The sequence below is a fragment of the Oncorhynchus mykiss genome, chromosome 1 (assembly GCF_013265735.2).
Source record: "Oncorhynchus mykiss isolate Arlee chromosome 1, USDA_OmykA_1.1, whole genome shotgun sequence".
NCBI classification, from domain to species: domain Eukaryota; kingdom Metazoa; phylum Chordata; class Actinopteri; order Salmoniformes; family Salmonidae; genus Oncorhynchus; species Oncorhynchus mykiss.
Genome location: NC_048565.1, coordinates 17,067,636 through 17,092,985, shown reverse-complemented (window position 1 = coordinate 17,092,985; position 25,350 = coordinate 17,067,636). Strand labels below are relative to the sequence as shown.

Sequence of the window (25,350 nt, the reverse complement as noted above, 5' to 3'; positions counted from 1 at the left end):
CGCTCTGAACTCTGAGAGCGAAAGAAACAGTTTGAATTTCAAAACAAAGAACCTGACAACGCTCTGAAATGCCCAGAGAGCGAACAAGCCAGAGTTACACTCAGATACAGTGGGGAGAACAAGTATTTGATAACCTGCAAAATTGGCAGTGTTTCCTACTTACAAATCATGTAGAGGTCTGTAATTTTTATCATAGGTACACTTCAACTGTGAGAGACGGAATCTAAAACAAAAATCCAGAAAATCACATTGTATGATTTTTAAGTAATGTCATGCAATAAAATGCAAATTAATAAGTATTTGATCACCTATCAACCAGTAAGAATTTCAACTCTCACAGACCTGTTAATTTTTCTTTAAGAAGCCCTCCTGTTCTCCACTCATTACCTGTATTAACTGCACCTGTTTGAACTTGTTACCTGTATAAAAGACACCTGTCCACACACTCAATCAAACAGTCTCCAACCTCTCCACAATGGCCAAGACCAGAGAGCTGTGTAAGGACATCAGGGGTAAAATTGTAGACCTGCACAAGGCTGGGATGGGCTACAGGACAATAGGCAAGCAGATTGGTGAGAAGGCAACCACTATTGGCGCAATTATTAGAAAATGGAAGAAGTTCAAGATGACGGTCAATCACCCTCGGTCTGGGGCTCCATGCAAGATCTCACCTCGTGAGGCATCAATGATCATGAGGAAGGTGAGGGATCAGCCCAGAACTACATGGCAGGACCTGGTCAATGACCTGAAGAGAGCTGGGACCACAGTCTCAAAGAAAACCATTAGTAACACACTATGCCGTCATGGATTAAAATCCTGCAGCGCACGCAAGGTCCCCCTGCTCAAGCCAGCACATGTCCAGGCCCGTCTGAAGTCTGCCAATGACCATCTAGATGATCCAGAGGAGGAATGGGAGAAGGCCATGTGGTCTGATGAGACAAAAATAGAGCTTTTTGGTCTAAACTACACTCGCCGTGTTTGGAGGAAGAAGAAGGATGAGTACAACCCCAAGAACACCATCCCAACCGTGAAGCATGGAGGTGGAAACATCATTCTTTGGGGATGCTTTTCTGCAAAGGGGACAGGACGACTGCACCGTATTGAGGGGAGGATGGATGGGGCCATGTATCGCGAGATCTTGGCCAACAACCTCCTTCCCTCAGTAAGAGCATTGAAGATGGGTCGTGGCTGGGTCTTTCAGCATGACAACGACCCGAAACACACAGCCAAGGCAACTAAGGAGTGGCTCCGTAAGAAGCATCTCAAGGTCCTGGAGTGGCCTAGCCAGTCTCCAGACCTGAACCCAATAGAAAATCTTTGGAAGGAGCTGAAAGTCCGTATTGCCCAGCGACAGCCCCGAAACCTGAAGGATCTGGAGAAGGTCTGTATGGAGGAGTGGGCCAGAATCCCTGCTGCAGTGTGTGCAAACCTGGTCAAGAACTACAGGAAACGTATGAATTCTGTAATTGCAAACAAAGGTTTCTGTACCAAATATTAAGTTCTGCTTTTCGGATGTATCAAATACTTATGTCATGCAATAAAATGCAAATTAATTACTTAAAAATAATACAATGTGATTTTCTGGATTTTTGTTTTAGATTCCGTCTCTCACAGTTGAAGTGTACCTATGATAAAAATTACAGACCTCTACATGCTTTGTAAGTAGGACAACCTGCAAAATTGTCAGTGTATCAAATACTTGTTCTCCCCACTGTACAAACAACACACTTCGGGTAGAACGAGTTGACGATGTAATAAGACTATAAAATGTTAAGGTTTTATTCTATTCAATACCTTTTCCAAGTGGAAATAGGATATTCCAATTTTCTGATTTGACTGGTGTTGATGTGAATGGGTTTCAGCTATAGGAACAGGACTTTGGTGACTAACATCAGTAGGTTGGACTCATCCTATTGATTATGCTGGGTACGGGACGTTGGGAACTGATTAGCACTAACATGGAAACTCTTAATTAAATGACTCACCATGCAAGGATGAGGTGATTGTCATTAATTTGAATGGTTAAGGGCTGATACATGGATTACAGCACTCAGGTCATAAACTAATGCAGCCCTGTCAGAAACCTGCAGCCCTTTTCCCATCAGTTACATTGATGAGTAGACCCCCTTAACCCTGTACTCAGAATAGACACACACTCCCTGTGTCCTGACAGCTGAGTGATTAGGGCCCCAGAGGGCCATGTCTTTTTTTGGCCCTTGATATCGACCCCTGAATCCAACCCACGTATACCATCCATTGAACAACCACAATTAGGTAGGCAGGGCTCGCCGTGGAACAAACAAGCTCAGTGGAGCAGGGGTGCTACTCTCCTCTAACAAGGCTCATATGGCTTTAATAGGTGCCTTTCAATGAATAAGTGATGGAGCCCTGGTGTGAGGCAGGTTCCTCTACTTCCTCCTCACATCAAGACTTTGCAGCCAATAAGAGGAGGACTGAGGCCTGATGACGTCCTCGTCACATGTTTTCTGTGACAATGTTTGTTTGATGAGACTGATAAAGGCTGCATGTTTCGATATCTTTGGTGATGATGGGTAGAGAGAGATGACTGGGTTGCAGTAGCTAGTGTGTGTTGTATTCTCATATGCACACACACACAAACTTTCTCACATTTGCACTGTCATCGACCACAGACGCAGAGGTGCCTGAGCACGGCTGTGTGTTGACGTCACCAGTGGTTTCCGAGTCGTTGCAGATCAACTAGCACAGAGTGGCTTAATGGACACCAGATAAGACCCCTTCACAGGCTTTAACTCCATCAGCATGGGGCTTTGTTTGCTACCCAATTAACACAGTTTTTGTTATTTTATGCAAAAAGGAACTGGGGGTCCCTATTCTATCAAAACCAGGTAGCAGGTTGCTGGGATGAGTCACAACAGAATAATGATTTTAGAGGAGAACAAAAGAAAACTCAATATCTTATTAGAATGTTTTTTTATTTTTATATTAACGAACGTATTAGTTTGAACGGAGTAGAGTCCTCAGTCAAGAAGATAAAGGGTATTGAAATAACGCCATTGAAATAATGAATCCAAGTCTTTAATATACAGTCTCTCCAAAACTAATTAACACATGTTTTTACCTTCCGGTCTATGCCTTCTTTGTTTGGGGGTTGTACAAAATGTCTGTTTATACAGCATATTCTGCCTAAAAAACCCTCTAACAGATGTAACACAACCAACAAGAAATACAAGATCAAACTGCCCTTTGAGATTCTAAGGGGGCAGGGCTTTGTGCAAAATCTCCAAATATGGTGAAATTGGTACGGGCCCAGGAGCAAATTGGGCAAGCTACTGTAGAACCACACAGGGTCATAGGTCAAACTCATATTATTGTCTGTCTGATAGCTTTCTAGGAGAGGCGGTTTCACCGGGTCACATATACTCTCTGTGACTAAGACTGCCATTGGAATAAGCTGCTGCACGTACATGGGACATTTCACAAGAGCCTAGTCACAAACGCACGTGGACTTGTGACTGACAACACCTCACTTCTAATTTCAGTTACCTATGCCAGCCTGCTAATAATATCCAGAGTTGTTTATGCTTATCATATCCTATGGTTTTCAGTCCATCATTTGGTCATCCACGTCATTGAGGTCTAGCAGGAAGCAACACATTATGAAAAGGTAGTCAAATGGTTTTCATCTGAATCACATGTGAGCTCTGAGCTGCCTGGTCATTATGGGATGCATCTAATAATCACCACACTCATCACACCGGGTTAAATCGACTAAATAACTCGGCATTGTTCAGTCTAACCAAAACATAATCATACAGTCATGCAATATTCTTATACTTTATAGCACTGTCAGCAATAAAACAAGTATTATTAAATACTTGTATTATACTAATGTATGAGATAACTAATATGATCAAGAGATATAGATGGAGAAGGTCCAGGGTGGAGCTAGACACGAGACAAGACGACAAAAGACAAGACAAGACAAAATGAAACGAGACGAGGGACACTTGAAAGAGACTGAACCCAACAAGAGGAAAGGGGGCGGTCCTCTCACACTGACTGACATTCTCGCCACCAGACAAAAAACCTCAAGAGCTGAATTTCCTGTTAGTGTATATCCACAGTATTAACTCTAAATCACCTGCTCCTACTCATGACTTAATTGTGTTAAGCCCAAAGCATTAATATGTAAAGCACAGTACTGTTGAGAGGCTAGTTAGGAGATTTGAAAGATTATACAGTACTGTAGTTTTCGTGTGAACTGTTCAATTCAACAGGCCACCACTCCCGGCCTATCAATATGTCTGACTCAACGTTCATTAGATGTTGCCTTTGAAGAGTTTTGAACATTTGGGGCTGACATTACTTTGTTCCCACAGTGCAGGTGTTTGTCGTCATGCATTTTTAAATACCAGATACAGAATTAGCCACATGATCTTTTTGCTTCTTTAACTGGAGCACTGAGACTATTGTGGACTCAAGTCCCTGGGTCCAAACTATATAGCTAACATAATGGTCCCTTTCACGTATTGCCATCTGTTGAGTGTGGTGTGGTGTGCGCCGATGTGTAAATGCAAGAAGACCCCAGACTTCACCTGTGCTGAGAAGCCATGTGTTCTTCAATAAAATAAACCCTCTGGCTACATCATTCTAGCCTGACAGTCAGTCTAGTCACAGTCATGGCTATAGCAACGTCACTGACAAACAACCAACCACATCAGAGAAACTTAAAATAAGTTTCCCACCACTTCTAAGACCCAGCACAGCTCGTGGTAACAAGGGTGACACAAAACCAGTACCAAGACAGGAAGAAGGAGCAGTGTTAAATTGAAACTGGCCTCAAACATAAGCAGAAATGTGTGTATGGGTGCTGACAATGACACATGCAACATCTGGGAGAAATAGGCGAGAGGGAAAAATGGTGCATTACCGCCTGCGCTTCTGCACAATGTCAATGGGCCGGTTGACTGCGCAAGGGGATCCACAGATATTCCCATTCCGCACTTTGAACGACCGGTCCGAGGAGGGGGCCAGGAGTACACAGTTTGTAGGCAAACTCATATTTCTTTTTTTCTCTGCTCTTTCTACTTCTGCTTTTCTTTGTTTCCTTCCTCTTTTGACAGCTGTGGTTCTCTTGCCACTCTCCTTTCTCGCAACCCTGTTGCTTTCTTCACGCCGCACCTGGCTCCCATTGCCGCTCAAATTAATGATATGTCAAACAGAGAGGACCGAAGACGCCGCAACAAGAAAAGCCAAAACGGCAAGAGAATCTGTGAGAAAGGCTTTGAGGAAAATCCTCCTTGGTATTTCCCGCCAACATTCCTCCTGTCAAAAACATTGAAAAATCCTCCTCTTTTAAAGCTGCTGTGTTTTTTCAAAAAGTCAAAACATTTCTACCGGGGGACATCGTCATACGTGATTGTGGGAGGGGAAAAAATGTCCTTTTCTTGGATAAGTTTGTCGCCCAGTGCATATTAGACAGTTGGTTTGCAACAGAGTTGTGGGTTCGATTCCCACGTGGGACCAGCTTGAAAAATGTTTGTACTCACTCTGGATATTAAAGTCTGCTAAATGGACTAAATGTAGAAGCATCAGTTAAGCTCTCTGTGTGATTAGAACTGAAACCTCCAAGATGGAATTCCTTTTCTATCAGGATGCAGGTGAAAATGAAACTCAATGTCTTCCACCACCAAGTCCCAGCTTCCTCTGACAACTGTAGCCATCGCAATACGCATGGACACTCTCGAAAACCCAATAGGTGCGTTTGTGTGCAAGTCTTGCTATATAATGTGTCTTGTGTGTCTGTGTGAGGGATCCCTTCCTGAGCATTTGTGTGTGGACCAGTTGAACTGTGAGGTCAGAAAACAGGGGCGGTCTCAGAGGCAGCATGGCTCCTGCCCTTTCTGAGTGTCTCCAAGTTTAACTCTTTAAATGCTCTCTGCATTTTAAGAGTTAAACTTGACATTGCTTAGACCCCCCCCCCCCCCTCTCCCGAAACAAATGCAAGAGAGAAAAAGACAGTGTGACAGTAACACATTGTAGCGCGTCACAATAAAACTGAGAACAGTTTCTACTAAGAAAAGCCTACATTTAAGACAATGATTGGTTGAGTTTAGTATTATGGGGTGTGGTACTACTTGGCTGGAGCTGGCACCCATATATATCAGCCCTCACAGGGTAAGATTGCCCACTCCTGTTTTAGCATGTTTGCTAGGTGACATAGCAACATGTCTTGATCCGAGACTAGCCAATCTCCAAAGTCCTCTGCCCAGAGCCAAAGCCCAGATCAATAAGGTCTAAGGAAGCCGTGGACTGAAACGGCCCATGAGCTCACAGAGCGTCCCTGATGAAATCAGGGGTAAATATTTGTCCACTGAGGAAGATGGCACAGAGCCCGGGTCGACGTGTTGGCAGACATGTGGGAGGGGAAGGGTAAAGGGGAGCCTTTTGAACATCAAGGACATTACCCACAGAGAGGTAGGTGAGGAGGACCACGAGGCCATAAGGGGGGAGAAGGGGATTGTTGGGGGTGTTACAACATTTCCTGTACCCCGTATTCGCTGTACCATTCATAGGCCCCACACACGCCTCAAAAACACAAGGGTTTTTACAATGAGAGGATGCATGCTGTCAAAGAAAGAAAGAAAAATACTTCCTGAGAGCACTCACATAACCCAACGTGAAAACAGTTTTTTTTTTTAAAAGTATAGTGTATAGTCGTTACTTTCTCCCCTTCAGTCACAGCAGCAGGGTTATGTCCATAAGGCATCAAACAGAAGAAAACTGACAGGGTGACACTAGCTGGTCATGTCCACGCTCATTTTCAGTGCCTAATGAGAAAAAAAAACACAGGTAAATGACCTCTAAACCCTCTCTTGGAACTTCCAATGCAAAATGTTTTCTATCGTTTTCTGTACAGTGTCTAATGAACGCAACCCAGGTAAATGACCTCTGACCCTCTCTGGGAACGAGGATAACATGAATCTGTCACACACACCAAATAAATAAATACAACATGTAAAGTGTAGGTCCCATGTTTCATGAGTTGAATAGAAGACCCCAGAAATGTTCCATATGCACAAAAAGCTTATTTCTCTCAAAATGTTGTGCACAAATTTGTTTACATCCCTTTTGGTGAGCATTTCTCATATTCCAAGATAATCCATCTCTCTGACAGGCATGGCACATCAAGAAACTGATTAAACAGCATGATCATTACACCTTGTGCTAGGGACAATAAAAAAAAGCCACTTTAAAACGTGCAGTTTTTTCACACAACACCACAGATGTTTTGAGGGAGCGTGCAGTTGGTATGCTGACTGCAGGAATGTCCACCAGAGCTGTTGCCAGAGAATTTAATGTTAACTTCTCTACCATCAGCAGCCTCCATCAGCCGTCTTAGGGAATTTGGCAGTACGTCTAAACTGTGGGTTTGCACAATCAAACAATTTAGGCACAAATTGTCAGAAAGCATCTCAGGGAAGCTCATCTGTGTGCTTGTCATCCTCACCAGAGTCTTGACATGACTGCAGTTCAGCCGTCACAGTGGACTTCAGTGGGCAAATGCTCACTTTCGATGGCCACTGGCACGCTGGAGAAATGTGCTCTTCATAGATTAATACCAGTTTCAACTGTACCGGGCAGATGGCAGACAGTGTGTATGGCATCGTTTGGGCGAGCTACGGACAACGAACATCTGCAGTTTATCGATGGCAATTTCAATGCACAGAGATACCGTGACGAGATCCTGAGGCCCATCGTCATGCCATTCATCTGCCGCCATCACCTCATGTTTCAACACAATTTCTGGAAGCTGAAAATGTTCCAGTTCTTCCATGGCCTGCATACTCACCACACATTGGGATGTTTATATTTTTGTTCAGTGTAGAATTGCCCTGTCTGCAATCGCACTGGTGATAGCAGCCATCTTGGGAAGACCGGGGGAGAACATTACAATAAAAAAAACAAGTGCAGAGCGGAGCATCTCACCCCAAAAAAGTTTCAAAGCTAATACCATAAAGCCCTACAGGGTAACAACTCAACAATCAAATCTGGACAGGGTTTAATTCAATTCAATCATCTCTGGATTGACTGAATTGAAATGGAATTGGTCCCAACACTGAAGTCCTGACAGCACTGAGGGTAATAATATTCCAGTTAGGAGGACTGTTAAAGGCATCTTAATGATCTGGACAATCTATGACAGACAAGGGCATACCTACTGTACATCGGACCCTCGGATCATTGCGCAACATGCCTGACAAACGTGCTGGGTCATGAAAAAGACGGCGGGCTGGGTGGCTTAGGCACTAAGAATGTGCCTCAGTACCAGTACCAAGAATGTGCCTCAACACCATGCTGCATTCCCCTCCCCCATGAGCAACCATATCCAGAGCAGAGTTCCCCACAGCACTGTCCCCCTCTGGGGCCTGGCTGGAGTGTCAAGTTTGAAATGTTTTATGACAAAGACAAATTATTAAAGGCTTATCATTTGCACTTATCTTCTTCCACTGATGGTGAACACAGCTCTATTGGGTACTGCATCACTGACATTCTAACACCCTCACATGGCGATCAATTCATAATTCTAACATTGCACCTAAATAGGAAATGTGTAAACTATTTAAATTATGTTGTAAGAAAAGCATATTATCATTCTCAGAAATGTGGTTCATTTTAGAGAGCAAAGATAAAGTTAATCCACTATTTGTTAGTTCCCCAAACGTAAGAAACTGTAAATGTTTCCAAAACCATTTCTGTTGAGTAGCCGACGGCAAAAGTTTTAAAACCATACATGTCGTCTAAAAACCTAATGACTCGTTCCATACACAAGTATATGTTACAGATCTATAGCAGAGTGGCAAATGTAAACACTCAGTTGAATTGATGGTATTCCCCTGAGATTCTGCCTTTCAAAACATCTCAAAACCTCCTTGGAATTGACTGAACAAATTTGTTAATGTGAAACGTGAACCAAGAGGCTTTATCCAGTAGATGTCACTTCATACCGCGATACTAAAACAAAACAATATTCAATCCACACCAACCATCTCATAACCTCCTCCTGACTCACTATTCGTTCCCCTTCTGAAACATGAAAACTACAGATTAATATAATATACAAAATAATAAGAGCAATATGTAAGAGTCACCCTTTTGCCAGATATCAAGCCCAGTCCTTCAATTGGAAGGCCTTGAGATGTGGTTACATTAAGGATGTATGACCAGCTACTACAAGGGACAGATACAGCACGCAGCAGAACACAAATTAGTCCCAAATGGCTGAATCTCCTACAGCCGGGCATGAAGGAATTAATAGGATTTTGGGAAGAGGGTGATGGGGAAGGGCAGTCATGCTGAAAACATGGAGCTGGAGTAGTGATGCACATGAGCCACTGTTGCAGCCGCCCTGGCGGGGTCTGGGAACTATTCCAGGCTCGGGGGCTTTATTTTAGAGAGACAGACCAGAGCTGTTGTGTCATTGTTGCCATGCTTATCATTCCAGTTCTTTGGGCTGCTTGTGTCTTATTCAGGAGGCACCAACAGGAACTCGTCCAATAAGAATACAGAGTTTTAATGTGGCGTTTCAAAGGTGTTTTGCTACATTATACTAGGGCCGGGGCGAAACCAGTATCGCGATACTCATTTGTATTGTGGCAAGGAAACAAAACACGAAACAAATTTAACTTCTTTAGAAGAACAGCCATACTGTTGCAAAAAAACATCATTATGTTATAATCCAGAGTCATATATATTTACTTTCCGAGCTATAGCACACGATATTTTACATACAGTAGGTTGAATTTGGTCTGCTTCGAGATTTCATTTTTGCCATGGAAAAAATATTGCGATAATGTTATCGTCACAGCCTCTCTTTGTGGCACACTAGATTTGAAGCGGCTGTTAGAAACATGCCTGGCTTGATTGAGATATGACAATTCTCTGGTCTAACAGTAATCTCAGTCTGGAGACTCGAGTGCCCAGTAACTTCTGACTGACTTGCTTTGTGTACCTCTCAGTGTGGCAGAAGTCAGCAGATCAGACAAAGCATAAAGAGGAAAGAATAAATGTGTGGCCAGATTTTCACTATAGAGACACAGTATTTACAAAGCAAGAAATGTTACATTTTAGTCATTTAGCAGACGCTCTCATCCAGAGTGACTTACAATAGTGAGTGGATATATTTTCTTACTGGTCCCCCATGAGAATCAACCCACATCCCTGGCATTGCAAGCACCGTGCTCTACCAACTGAGCCACACCAACCCAATCCCAAAAAACTGCCCATCTGAACTCGAGGGCAGACTAATATAGTCAGGCCTCGTCGTGGTGGGATCTCTGATCAATGGGTGACCCCGGCCAACTGTTAACCTGGAGAAGCTAATACCACATTGTGCCACCCATCCCAGTTGGGTGAAAGCACACACAGTATACGAATATAAACCAGTGTGGAGGGTGGCTCTATAGGACTATCATGTGGCTATTCACACACTCACTCGGACCCACACACAAATCACACACCCACACAGTGTTCCACTAGAGTGACTCCCTCCACCCTCTCCCAGTTGTGACATCAGCAGACAGGGGTGGTGTTATCGATCCTATTCTCCTTTCACACAGACAGCACAGTGTACAGAGCAGGCAGAGTACACACACACACCAGTGCGCGCACTTACACAAGTACGCGTGCACACACAAGTACGCGTGCACACACACGCAAACTTTTACCCAGACAGGTATTTAAACAAAAAACATGACATACACCGTGCATTCACAGACAAGCTCACACAGACAGACACATCTGATCTCCAGTCCACACACAGCCCAGTCTGTTCACACTGCAACACCATCCACACAACACTTTTCTGTGTAGTACAGTTTCTTAATTGTGTACAAGCAATTTTTGGATCTGTGTTGAAACGTATCTATAGCAGAACAGCAATGATCAAACGCTTGAATACATTTACAGAACTTCTGACCATTTTATTGCCTTAATACTGGATGTGCATATCTTAGACCACCTTTTGCATAACCTTAAATACAAATATTATCAGTGAATAGAAAATTCACTGTTGTTTTTCATTTGAAGAGAAGTGTACAATTGATTTCACTGTTTCTGTCACTCAGTAAAACCTAATGCACCCCAGCAGTGTCATACCATGTACAACATATGGAAAGATCAAGGCAACAGGGATGGTCTATTCTCATGATTTTGTACAATATTGCAGAGATGCAGAGAATAAAGTTGTGTTACCTCTAAGTCATCATCTTCAACATTGTGACCTAATACAGCTTTGATTTGGACTGATATCAGTTGTGTTCCTCCTTTTTATTCACCGTCCATTATTTATATTGTGGATTGTGTTACTTCACCAATGGAAAGTCTACAAAACATTGAGAAAACCTTTGTATTGAATACAGCATGGAATTGGATTGTGATGATACTGATGAATGAACGCAGCCCAACTTTTTTAAATATATGTTATTATAATATTTGGTGTATGAAATTGTTTGGTGCATAAAAGGAGAGTAATTGCCCATAATGCTGCACCTTTGGTCAGTACTTCTAATATTGACAATCACGATTTAGTAACTGCAAAGAAAATATATTGATCTACTGGGATCTTTTCGTTTTGAGAAGGCATTTATGCATTTACAGATGAAGTTTTTCACAATTCCTGACATTTGATCCTAGTAAAAATTCTCTGTCTTAGGTCAGTTAGGATCACCACTTTATTTTAAGAATGTGAAATGTCAGAATAATAGTAGAGGGAATTATTTATTTCAGCTTTTATTTCTTTCATCACATTCCCAGTGGGTCAGAAGTTTACATGCACTCAATTAGTATTTGGTAGCACTGCCTTTAAATTGTTTAACTTGGGTCAAACGTTTCGGGTAGCCTTCAACAAGCTTCCCACAATAAGTTGGGTGAATTCTGTCCCATCCCTCCTGACAAAGCTGGTGTAACTGAGTCAGGTTTCTGGGCCTCCTTGCTCGCACACGCTTTTTAGTTCTGCCCACAAATGTTCTATAGGATTGAGGTCAGGGCTTTGTGATGGCCACTTTGTTGTCCTTAAGCCACTTTGCCACAACTTTGGAAGTATGCTTGGGGTCTTTGTCATTTGGAAGACCCATTTGCGACCAAGCTTCAACTTCCTGACTGATGTCTTGAGATGTTGCTTCAATATATCCACATAATTTCCCTTTCTCAAAATGCCATCTATTTTGTGAAGTGCACCAGTCCCTCCTGCAGGAAAGCACCCCCACAGCATGATGCTGCCATCCCCGTGCTTCACTGTTGGGATGTGTTTTTCGGTTTGCAAGCCTCCCCCTTATTCCTCCAAACATGGGCATTATGGCCAAACAGTTCTATTTTTGTTTCATCACACCAGAGGACATTTCTCCAAAAAGTACGATCTTTGTCCCCAGTTGCAAACCATAGTCTGGCTTTTTTATGCCGGTTTTGAAGCAGTGGCTTCTTCCTTGCTGAGCGACCTTTCAGGTTATGTCGATATAGGACTCGTTTTACTGTGGATATAGATACTTTGTACCTGTTTCCTCCAGCATCTTCACAAGTTCCTTTGCTGTTGTTCTGGGATTGATTTGCACTTTTCGCACCAAAGTATGTTCATCTCTAGGAGACAGAACAGAACAAGTCTCCTTCCTGAGCGATATGACGGCTGTGTGGTCCCATGGTGTTTATACTTGCATACTATTGTTTGTACAGATGAACGTGGTACCTTCAGTCATTTGGAAATTGCTCCCAAGGATGAACCAGACTTGTGGAGGTCTACAAAAATGTTTTTCTGAGGTCTTGGCTGATTTCTTTTGATTTGCCCATGATGTCAAGCAAAGAGGCACTGAGTTTGAAGGTAGGCACAGGTACACCTCCAATTGACTCAAATAATTTCAATAAGCCTATCAGAAGCTTCTAAAGCCATGACATCATTCTCTGGAAATGTCCAAACTGTGTAAAGGCACAGTCAACTCAGTGTATGTAAACTTCTGACTCTGGAATTGTGATACAGTGAATTATAAGTGAAATAATCTTTCTGTAAACAATTGTTTGAAAAATGACTTGTGTCATGCACTAAGTAGATGGCCTAAACGACTTGCCAAAACTATAGTTTGTGAACAAGACATTTTTGGAGTGGTTGAAAAACAAGTTTTAATGACTCCAACCTAAGTATATGTAAACTTCTGACTTCAGCTGTTATGTTTTCTTGTATTTATGTTTTGAGAAGGCAACTACATTTTGAAAACACATTTACTGTACAGAGTTCTATATCTTGTGAGCTATGTTTTGAAAATCAACAAAATTGTTCCAAAAAAATGCTTGTAAGCGATTGAGAAAAATGGCAAAACAAATAAAAACAGTAATTTCTGAAACTGAACATGTTACAATAAATGTAGTTGCTCCATTTAACCCCCCAAAACAGGAAGTCCACTGGGCAAAAGTGTGCCTGTTTGAAAAACTAATTTGCTTCCTCAAACTAAAAGCTGTTGGATAAACTTCTGTAAAGTAATTGTACTGCTGTGCAGTCATGTTGTACATGAACCAGAAGGACACAAACACATTTCGCTGCACCTAACCTGCTGTATATGACAATAACAAAAAAATTATGTTTAGTCTGAAACCACAACTGCTTGGATTGAGTGCAAAAAAACAAAGGCCATATAAAAACATAAAAAAGACTCAAGATAATCACGTACCCCATACAAGATCCAGTCCTACATACATACCCTAAGCAGGAGTGTCTCCGACTGTGGCTGCTTGGGCCATAGCCAAACAGGCTCCCTTTCCTTGGAAATCGGTGATCTTTGTTCATTGTGGGTCAAAGCTTCTGGCTGCTACAGTATGACTTGCTGGGCTGACAACAAAAAGAGAGGCTCCACACACCCACAACAGCTGTGAGACGAGGTGGAGCTCAGATGGAGCTCATCCTCTCCGAAGGGCTCTCCTGCCAGGGTTGTAGCCACCACATGCTGCTACTGCCTGGGAAGACCCAGGGAGCGGTGGGTGGGTAGGTGGGTGTCCCCGGACCAGCCCCCCGATCACAGGTGTGCTGCCCTTTGGGCAGGGAGAGCCAGGTGGAGGGGAAGAAAGGACGCAAGCCCTTCTGACGCACCAGGATACTGGGGTAACTGTAGGTCATGAGAAGGGGAGAGGCTGGGGAGATGCAGAAAATAAAGGAGTCCCAAGTGCTGTAGGCTATGCAAGTCTCAACAAGACCAGCGGTCTTCAGTCAGTGCTCCAGATAGACTTCTTGAATAGCTGTATTAGCATTCCATTTTGAGGTTGTCTCTTCTGTTTTCCAAACTCCAGAGACGGATTCTTAAATAGAACTGCTGTAGAAAGTCCTTGAAAGATAAAAATGTCAGCTCTTAAAACAAAGTCTCTCACAGTCCCTCTCTGTCTTTCCATCTGTCTCTACAGAAAGGGGAAATCCTCCATGATCCAGTAACCTTCAGCAATGTGAGAAAGAGAAGGGAATGAGGAACGAGTGAGGAGGGCAGAGCAAGCGTTGACCTCTTTCCGCAGTGTGGGAGAGCTTCCTCCGTCCCCAGAGGTGCTAGCTGTGGGGGCTGCAACCAAGGCCCATACAAGTCCCCACAACCGTTTTCAGCTTTTCAGGAGGATATCAACAGTAAAAGTGAAAGAGACTGAAAACAAAACCTTTCAGTAAAGAAGGAATTTGATTCAAGAAACTGCGGCAGCGTTGGCATCTTCTGAGGAAAGGAAAATCCAAGACTTCATTGAGTATGCCAGAAGCAGATGGTAAAGTTGGAGATGGTTGCAAAATGGTCAAAAGTATAACTTGCACACCTACCGTATTAAAAAGGCGCATGGAGAAAATGTTTATAGTGAATAGAAAACTCCAGTAAAACTCCAGGTCGCTCTCTATCTCGCACTCTCTTCTGGCAGCCCTAGCCTAGTTAAGGCCGATATGTGGGATCGACATGCCTCCCAATGTGGCTTCCTTCCCCCTACAGCTAAGTAATGACATGGTGCATTGTTGGATTCCACGAATAAGGGGTAGCAGGGGGTGAGGGTGCACTCATATGTACTCAGGTGGAGTTTCTAGGTGCACACAGAGACAACACACACACACACAGAGACAGAGAGCGAGAGAGACAGAGAGAGACAACACACACACTGAAACACACACATGAAAAGCATACGTAGAGTCTGCACCCAGGGATAAAAACAGCGATGAAAACATCAGGAGGTTTTCAAGCCCTGTAGTTAGGAAATACAAAAAAATGGCTTATTTCTCAGGAAACCGCTACCCACAACATACGCAATGTCACTCTTGCACAAAGCCAGTCCACCAACATGTGTACATAACACATTTGCTGTACTATAGATGAGACTGTAATTGAGACAGATTTTTTTTACATTGTGCCACAGACAGGCCAGGGCTGGAATAAAAGCCTGCAAACCCAGTAGTTTAGTTTCATAGGACAGGCAAACTCAGGCATGTTGGCTCTGATCGTTCTCACGCTACAGTAGCTGCAGATGCTCAATAAAATGCCACAGTAATCATCATCCACCCTGGATTGGGCTGACAAAGGCTAATGCCCCTGAGCCTTGTACGATACAAAACCTCTGTCTCAACAACAAGACAACCTACTCCCTGACCTCACCTTTTTCCTAGACACTACACACCTTACAGGTGGCTAGAGTCAAAGGTCAAAGACTCCAGCCATCCAAGTCATAGACCGTTCTCTCTGCTACCGCACATTAAGCAGTACCGGAGCGCCTTGTCTGGGACCAAAAGGCACCTGAACAGCTTGTACCCCAAGCCATAAGCCTGCTGAACAGTTAATCAAATGGCTACCTGGACTATTTACATTGACACCCTTCATTATTTATTTATTTATCTTAAATTGTTTTGAACTGACTCTCTTGCACTGGCTATATGTACACTCACTATACTCTACCCACACATACTACACTGACACTCCAACACACACACGTTGCTGCTACTCTGTTTATTATATATATATAAACCCAGGGTTTAACGAATTACATGTAAGGGATTACCAAAAAAACAGTAACTGTAATCTGTTACCAGCAAAAATATTGTAATCAGATTAGAGATACTTTTAAAAATGATTACTTCGAGGATTACATTTAAATTCAGAAAGGATGTTTGTGTTTTCTCAATGACATTCAAATCAGCATTGAAAAAAGGTACAGGTTTAAGTTTGTTCCACCTGAGTGAGTCTGACCACAAATCAGACACTATGATGACACACCAAATGGGTTCGATGGATCGCGGAAAAAGAGCAAGAATAGGTTTACGTAGGCTACAGTCCAAGCTGTCTCCCAATTGTGAGACTGCAGTCAGGATTCAAAGATTATCCAACTTGAATAAACGCTGGGAGGTACAGATGACAGCAGTGGTGTAGTCTACGGTGATACGGATATAACTTATTATTGATATCTACATAGCGCATTAATATGACTCACACTGCTGCGCTCTTATTAAGCTATTTGTGGTTGTTGTGGATGGCTGTTTACAAATCTAAATGTGTATTTAAACCCAATAATGGTTGAATTCAAGAAGTTTAAGCTACCTATCAATCATTGTTTTTGAAACTAGTGGACAGCCAGTGAAAAATGCACTCTAACAGCTGTATAGTGTGGATACCAGACTACGGAATAAAAGTGGGGCTTTTAATTCTTGCTGATTAAACATTTAATAAATCCATAGGCCTAATGGACACATTCTCAAACTCACACACATTTGATAACAGAAGTTGCTACATCCATTTTTGGACTTATAAATGATCTATCTAGTAAAAGGTTTGGACATACCTACTCATTTAAGGGATTTTTTTTTTTTTTACTAATTTCTACATTGTTGAATAATAGTGAATACATCACAACTATGAAATAACACATATGGAATCATGTACCAAACAAAAGAAAGTGTTAAACAAATCTAAATATATTTTAGATTTTAGATTCTTCAAAGTAGCCACCCTTTGCCTCGATGACAGCTTTGCTCACACTTAGCAATCTCTCCACCAGCTTCACCTGGAATGCTTTTACAACAGTCATGAAGGAGTTCCCACATATGCTGAGCACTTGTTGGCTGCTTTTCCTTCATTCTGCGGTCCAACTCATCCCAAACCATCTCAATTGGGTTGAGGTCAGGTGATTGTGGAAGCCAGGTCATCTGATGCAGCACTCCATCACTATCCTTCTTGGTCAAATAGCCCTTACACAGCCTGGAGGTGTTTTGGGTCATTGTCCTGTTGAAAAACAAAATTAAAGTCCCACTAAGCTCAAACCAGATAGGATTGCATATCACTGCAGAATTCTGTGGTAGCCGTGCTGGTTAAGTGTTCCTTGAAATACAACATAAATCACTGACAGTGTCACCAGCAAAGCACCCCTACACCCACATGCTTCACGGTGGGAACAACACATGCGGAGATCATCCGTTCACCTACAATGCGCTCACAAAGACAGTGGTTGGAAACAAAAATCTCAAATTTGGACTCATCAGACCAAAGGAGAGATTTCCACCGGTCTAATGTCCATTGCTCGTGTTTCTTGGCTCAAGTAAGTCTCTTCTTCTTCAAATCAAATTGTATTAGTCACAAGCACCGAATACAACAGGTGTTGTACAACGAGCCCCTAACCAACAATGCAGTTTTAAAAAATACAGATAAGAATAATGAATAAAAGAAACAAGTAATTATAGAGCAGCAGTAAAATAACAATTGTGAGTATATACAGGGGGATACCGGTACAGAGTCAATGTGCGGGGGTGCCGGTTAGGAGAGGTAATATGTACATGTACAGTGCCTTGCGAAAGTATTTGGCCCCCTTGAACTTTGCGACCTTTTGCCACATTTCAGGCTTCAAACATAAAGATATAAAACTGTATTTTTTTGTGAAGAATCAACAACAAGTGGGACACAATCATGAAGTGGAACGACATTTATTGGATATTTCAAACTTTTTTAACAAATCAAAAACTGAAAAATTGGGCGTGCACTGGGACGTACGCGCTACCCTCTGTAGTTCCTTGTGGTAGGAGGCCCGAGCATTTGCCATACCAGGCAGTGATGCAACCAGTGCTCTAGATGGTGCAGCTGTAGAGCCTTTTGAGGATGAGGACCCATGCCAAATCTTTTCATTCTCCTGAGGGGGAATCGGTTTTGTCGTGCCCTCTTCACGACTGTGTTGGTGTGCTTGGACTATGTTAGTTTGTTGGTGATCTGGACACCAAGGAACTTGAAGATCTCAACTTGCTCCACTGCAGACCCGTTAATGAGAATGGGGCGTGCTCAGTCCTCTTTTTCCTGTAGTTCACAATCATCTCCTTTGTCTTGATCACGTTGAGGGAGAGGTTGTTGTCCTGGCACAACCCGTCATTGTCGGTGATCAGGCCTACCACTGTTGTGTCATCGGCAAACTTGATGGTGCCGTGCCTGGCTGTGCAGTCATGAGTGAACAGGGAGTACAGGAGGGGACTGAGCACACACCCCTGAGCGGCCCCTGTGTAGAGGATCAGTGTGGCGGTAGTCAATTAATAGAATTCTCACATAGGTGTTCCTTTTGTCCAGGTGTGAAAGGGCAGTGTGGAGTGCAATAGAGATTGCGTCATCTGTGAACCTGTTGGGGTGGTATGCAAATTGGAATGGGTCGAGGGTTTCTGGGATAATGGTGTTGACGTGAGCCATGACCAGCCTTTCAAAGCATTTCATGGCTACAGACGTGAGTGCTACAGGTCGGTAGACAGGTTACCTTAGTGTTCTTGGGCACAGGGACTATGGTGGTCTGCTTAAAACATGTTGGTATTACAGACTCGGACAGGGACAGGTTGAAAATGTCAGTGACTTTGCTGTTGGTCAGCGCATGCTTGCAGTACACATCCAGGCAATCTGTCTGGCCCTGCGGCCTTGTGAATGTTGACCTGTTCAAAGGTCTTACTCACATCAGCTGCAGAGAGCGTGATCACACAGTCTTCCAGAACAAGCTGGTGCTCTCATGCATGTTTCAGTGTTATTTGCCTCGAAGCGAGCATAGAAGTAGTTTAGCATGTATGGTAGGCTCGTGTCACTGGGCAGCTCTCGGCTGTGCTTCCCTTTGTAGTTTGTAATGGTTTGCAAGCCCTGCCACATCCGACGAGCGTCGAAGCCGGTGTAGTACGATTTGAATCTTGGTCCTGTATTGATGCTTTGCCTGTTTGATGGTTCGTTGTAGGGCATAGCATCATTTCTTATAAGCTTCCGGGTTAGAGTCCTGCTCCTTAAAAGCGGCAGCTCTAGCCTTTAGCTCAGTGCGGATGTTGCCTGTAATCCATGGCTTCTGGTATGTACGTACGGTCACTGTGGGGACAACGTCATTGATGCACTTATTGATGAATGTACTTCTCAATGCCATCGGAGGAATCCCGGAACATATTCCAGTCTGTGCTAGCCAAACAGTTCTGTAGCTTTGCATCTGCAAAGTGGTCCAGAGTTTATTTTCCTCTGGTTGCCCATTTAATATGCTGATAGAAATTTGGTAAAACAGATTTAAGTTTCCCTGCATTAAAGTCCCCGGCTACTTGGAGCGCCACCTTATTGCTGTTCTTTAGTAGTGGTTTCTTTGCTGAAATTCGACCATGAAGGCCTGATTTACACAGTCTCCTCTGAACAGTTGATGTTGAGATGTGTCTGTTACTTGAACTCTGTGAAGCATTTGTTTGGTATGCAATTTCTGAGGCTGGTAACTCTAATGAACTTAGTTCATCTGTCAGACTCCCAAAATATAAGCTTGTTTTCCTCCAATGTTTGTAAACATTGTAAATGTAAACAAACACTGTCAGCCTCATAACATGGTTAAAACAATAATTGTGATATCATGGATGGTCAGTCCTTGCATCCATAGCTCTGATTATTTATCTGAGAGTGGTTACATTTCTCCAGGTCCATCCCTCAGCTTTTTACCAAAACTGTGGCAGGGCAACCGTTTTGTTATTGTTTCATCTGTGGATTTTCCCTTTAAACAGCTGCATATTAGCAATAAATCAAGTGTCACTTACTCACTTTACTAAAAGGTAAACAATGGGCCTATGGCAAATGCAGAATTTGTCAAATTTGGCAAAGCATGCCAATCCATGAGGGCAGCATGTACTTTTCAACTTGAATCAATGAGCCCAATCAGTCTTCCATGACAACAAACTCAAACAAAAAAGTAGGGCTTGCTAATAAGTCCTTAGTTTTGCGGTTATGCTCAGGTAAAACAATTTGGCAAACCTATACTTCCATATTTCCAAGTCCTATTCTTGAAGATCAAGAGCTAATAGCTATCAAGAGATAATAATGTGGAAATTGAGTAATGGTAACTGTAATGTAACTGTAAACTGTAATGGTCAAAACATTTTGATGCAACATGGGGAGAAGTCTGTCCATAATAAAGCGCTGCTCTGCCTTCTTAACAACACCATCAACAAGGCAGGTCCTACAGGCCATAGTTTTGTCTCACCTGGACTACTGTCCAGTCGTGTTTAGGTGCCACAAACAGAATCAGATCTAAAAAACAGATAAAAATACACTTTATGGAACAGTGGGTGCTATGAAGAGAAACACACACATGCTAACACACGCACTCTACACACACAGACATGGATTTTGTGTTGTACTGTAGATATGTGGTAGTAGAGTAGTGGTCTGAGGGAACACACTTAATGTGTTGTGAACAGTGTTATGAAATATGTGATTCAATATTTTGTATTGTATATGACTGCCTTGTTGTGCTAGACCCCAGGAAGACAGCAGCCAATGGGGATCCTTAATAAATACAAATACGCACATGTATATAATGTATTACCTTTAATTATATCGTACCCCTACACATTGATGTGGTACTGGTACTTCTTGTACATAGCCTCGTTATTGTTTTTAGTGTGTTACTATTTCCTTTTTTATTTAGCAAATATTTGTTTTACTTTTTAACTCTGTACGGATGGGAATGGGCTCGTAAGTAAGCATTTCACTGTAAAGTCTACCCCTTTTGTAATTGGCGCATGTGACCAATAACATTTTATTTGAGTGTTAAATGACAGTGTTTGATCGCCCAGGTTAGACATTTTCATTGACAACAATCTCCCAATGAATCACATCTACCTCTGTGCAGGTGATTGGGGGATAAGGAGCGAGATCTCACTTCTAATGAGCTGGGTCGTTAAAAAGTTCAGCAGGGAATGTTTGGTTTAATTGGCCTCCCAACAGCTTTGTGGCCCTGCCAGAACATCTCTAACCGATTCTGTGGTTAGGGAGTACAAAATAAGTTTTATTTTTGGAAATAAACTGTAATGTGTATTTTTTATTTTATTTTATTTGACCTTTAACTAGGCAAGTCAGTTAAGAACAAATTCTTATTTTCAATGACGGCCTAGGAACAGTGGGTTAACTGCCTTGTTCAGGGGCAGAACGACCTTGTCAGCTCGGGGGTTTGAACTTTCAACCTTTCGGTTACTAGTCCAACGCTCTAACCACTAGGCTACCCTGCCGCCCCGTATGTTCTCTGGCAGTTCACTATCAAGCTCATTCCTATCCACTGCATCTGGGCAGGATACAAAAAACATAATATCGGTAGGCCACGAGTACATATAATACAACACAGACCAGAGGGACAGCTAAATTCTAAAATAAGAATTTGACACTTAAGTGACCCTTATCAGGAGTGGACTGGGGGAGTCCTGGAGTGTGTCAAAGTGCGTCAGATTGTGCCCCCTCCCCTGCATGGTCCTGGGTCAGACCCAACCCATTATAGACCCCTTAGGCCCTCATCAAACAGCCTCATTAAAGCATGAAAACACACCCAAACATGTGCTCATCGATCTGTCACTCAGCTGCAGCGTGGAAAAAGTCTGAGTGGGACAGAGAGTGGGGAGGTCTGTAGGCTTGGCTGGAGCTGATACAGAAGAGAACATGGGAGGCTAGATATTAAAATCAGGGGACCAGACAGAACACACACCATAGGCCTTTATAGAAAAATGTATTTGTCTTCCATGACTGTTAGTCAATGGTAACCAGGGCAGTCTTATGTTATGGAGTTTTCCACATTAGTCCATGTTTGGTTATAATGAACCTAGTTTGTTTATCAACCCCCTCTGTATGATTAATTGCTCCAGACAAAGGGGGACTAAGTGCATCAAAGAGGTGTGTGTGAAGTCCTCTTGCTAGGTCTGAGTCTATGAGTCTGTCACAGCAAGTGCAAGGTGTGTGTCCAGTCTGGTCACTGTGAGTGTGGCAGCAAACTGAATGAATATGTGCAAAATCTGTAAAACTCTTGACAGACAAGAACGGACAAATCTGGGAAGGACAACCAACTGGAAAAGGTGTAGGCCTACAGAGTAGTAAGAAGCCTCTTTTGCGAAAATTAAGACGTCATCATTACATTACATCATTAAACGCCATAAATGACTTCGTAGGTGTGTTCTGTATCAGAGGTATGCAATACAAAGGCAGCCATCATAACTACAGTACAACATAAATTAGCCCTATGGCGTAAAGACTGTAGCTACTGTACTTCTGGTGAATATCTGGCCAGCGCAGGATAATCTAAAGTCCTCTAGACAATTGCATCTCATCTGAAGTACTTTCTCTTCAAGTTTTATTAGTCGTTTGTACAGGATACACATGGTATACATCTTCCAACCAAATGCTTCCTTGCAGGTTCCTTCTCGACAATGCAACAATAAGAAATAAAGAAAAGAATACGAGCATAAACTAAATCTTGAGCGGCAACCGCAGAAAGTGCTCGGCTGCCAACACATACCTTTATGATGCATCCCTCGAGTTTATCTTCTGCAAGGCTTCACAGTTCACACTCCCTGCACTGTCAGAGACTTTATTTATCTTCTTTGACGTTGATACCAGCTGCTAGCTTTTGTGCGTGTATCATCTGCTTAATGCCAATTTTCCTGACACACAAATGTAGTCAGTTTTCCTGCCCTTGTTGCTTGAACGTGCACCTTGATTTCAAGTCAAGGTTTCAAGCCAAATACTGTGCTATGACATCTCAAGGTTTTGTATGGGGTCTTGTGGCAATATCATTTTTAAAAAACAATTGTGCCTTCCTGTATTATACTTATGCTAAAAAATAAGATATTGTATTCTATTGAACCATTTACATTATGTTTGTATTCTTAACTTTTCTTATTGTTGTTGTATTGTCGAGAAGGAACATGCAAGTAAGCATTTAGTTGGACGGTGTATACCATGTGTATCCTGTACATATCAAATCAAATGTTATTTGTCACATGCGCCGAATACAACAGTGAAATGCTTACTTACAAGCCCTCAACCAACAATGCTTTAAGAAGTTAATAAATAAAAAAATTAAAAAGATGTGTTAAGTAAAAAATAGAAAATAAAAGTAACAAATGATTAACAGTAAAATAACAAGCGAGGCTATATACAGGGGCTACCGGTACAGAGTCAATGTGCACTGGTTAGTCGAGGTAATTACGGTAATATGTACATGTAGGTAGAGTTAAAGTGACTATGTATAGATTATAAAGAGTAGCAGCAGCATAAAGAGGGGTCTGGGTAGCCATTTGATTAGCTGATCATGAGTCTTATGGCTTGGAGGTAGAAGCTTTTAAGAAGCCTCTTGGACCTAGACTTGGCGCTCCGGTACCGCTTGCCGTGCAGTAGCAGAGAGAACAGTCTATGACTAGGGTGGCTGGAGTCTGACAATTTTTAGGGCCTTCCTCTGACACCACCTGGTATAGAGGTCCTGGATAACAGGAAGCTTGGCTCCAGTGATGTACTGGGCCGTACGCGCTACCCTCTGTAGTGCCTTGCGGTCGGCGGCCGAGCAGTTATCATACCAGGCAGTGATGCAACCAGACAGGATGCTCTCGATGGTCCAGCTGTAGAACCTTTTGAGGATCTGAGGACCCATGCCAAATCTGTTCAGTCTCGCGAGGGGGAATAGGCTTTGTCGTGCCCTCTACACGACTGTCTTGGTGTGCTTGGACCATGATAGTTTGTTGGTGATGTGGACACCAAGGAACTTGAAGCTCTCAACCTGTTCCACTACAGCCCCGTCGATGAGTTTTATATGACTAATAAAACTTTAAACTTGATGGCGTGGTAGGCCCCTCTGTGTAATTAACCTAAACTGGGTTGTTAATCTTGGCAAGGAAGCACAGATCATTCCCTTTTACTTTGACTCCCTACTTTTATGGATTGCAACAACGACAAAAAAATTCTAAACCCTGATGTGGGTTCAGCAAACCTAGACCTAATCTTAACCTCAGCCGTTAGGGGTTAAACCCTTAAAACTGACCTTGGATCAGCTCTTAGAGGCAACTTAAATGGATTACTTCAAGATTTTGTCAATGAGGCCATTCATCTACTTCCCCAGTCTGATGAACTTGTGGATACCATTTGTATGTCTCTGTGTCCAGTATGAAAGAAGTTAGAGGTACAGTGCCTTCAGAAAGTATTCACACCCCTTGACTTTTTCCCAAAACATTTGTGTTGGACTGAATTAAAAATGGATCAAATTAAGATTTTTTGTCACTGGCCTACACACAATACCCCCATAATGTGAAAGTGGAAATGTTGTTCAACATTTTCACAAATTAATAAAATATGAAATGCTGAAACTATTCAACCCCTTTGTTATGGCACGCCTAAATAAGTTCAGGAGTAAACATTTGCTTAACAAGTCACATAATAAGTTGCATGGACTCTGTGCAATAATAGATTGAACTCGTTGGCCTGAACGCCAAGCATCACATCTGGAAGAAACCTGGCACCATCCCTACAGTGAAGCATGGTGGTGGCAGCATCATACTGTGAGGATGTTTTGCAGCGGCAGGGACTCGGAGACTAGTTAGGATCGAGGAAAAAAATGAATGGTGCATTCATTATAGAGAGATCCTTGATGAAAACCTGCTCCAGAGCGCTCAGGACCTCAGACTGGGGCGAAGGTTCACCTTGTAACAGGAGAACAACCATAAGCACACAGCGAAGACAACGCCGGAGTGGCTTTGGGACAAGTACAGTGCCTTGCGAAAGTATTCGGCCCCCTTGAACTTTGCGACCTTTTGCCACATTTCAGGCTTCAAACATAAAGATATAAAACTGTATTTTTTTGTGAAGAATCAACAACAAGTGGGACACAAGCATGAAGTGGAACGACATTTATTGGATATTTCAAACTTTTTTAACAAATCAAAAACTGAAAAATTGGGCGTGCAAAATTATTATAATTATAAAAATTATTACAATTTCTAAAAACGTATTTTTGCTATGTCATTATGGGGTATTGTCTGTAGATTGATGAGTTGGGAAAAAACTATTTAATCCATTTTAGAATAAGGCTGGAACATAACAAAAC

At 42.5% G+C, this 25,350-nt stretch overlaps 1 protein-coding gene across 5 annotated transcripts in view; it reads right to left on the bottom strand.

Annotated features, from left to right (window-relative positions):
• LOC110493316 (cAMP-specific 3',5'-cyclic phosphodiesterase 4C) overlaps nt 1-25,350 on the bottom strand; it is a 153,857-nt gene that overhangs the window by 43,380 nt on the left and 85,127 nt on the right. Inside the window, exon 1 of one of the 5 annotated variants that reach the window (XM_021567741.2) lies at nt 4,913-5,813. The exons of the other annotated variants lie outside the window; for them this stretch is intronic. Within the exon in view, the coding sequence (XP_021423416.1) occupies nt 4,913-5,043 (131 nt within the window). The 5' untranslated portion in view covers nt 5,044-5,813. Of the gene's footprint in view, nt 1-4,912; nt 5,814-25,350 lie in introns of those variants that run through there. 5 annotated transcript variants of the gene reach the window in all.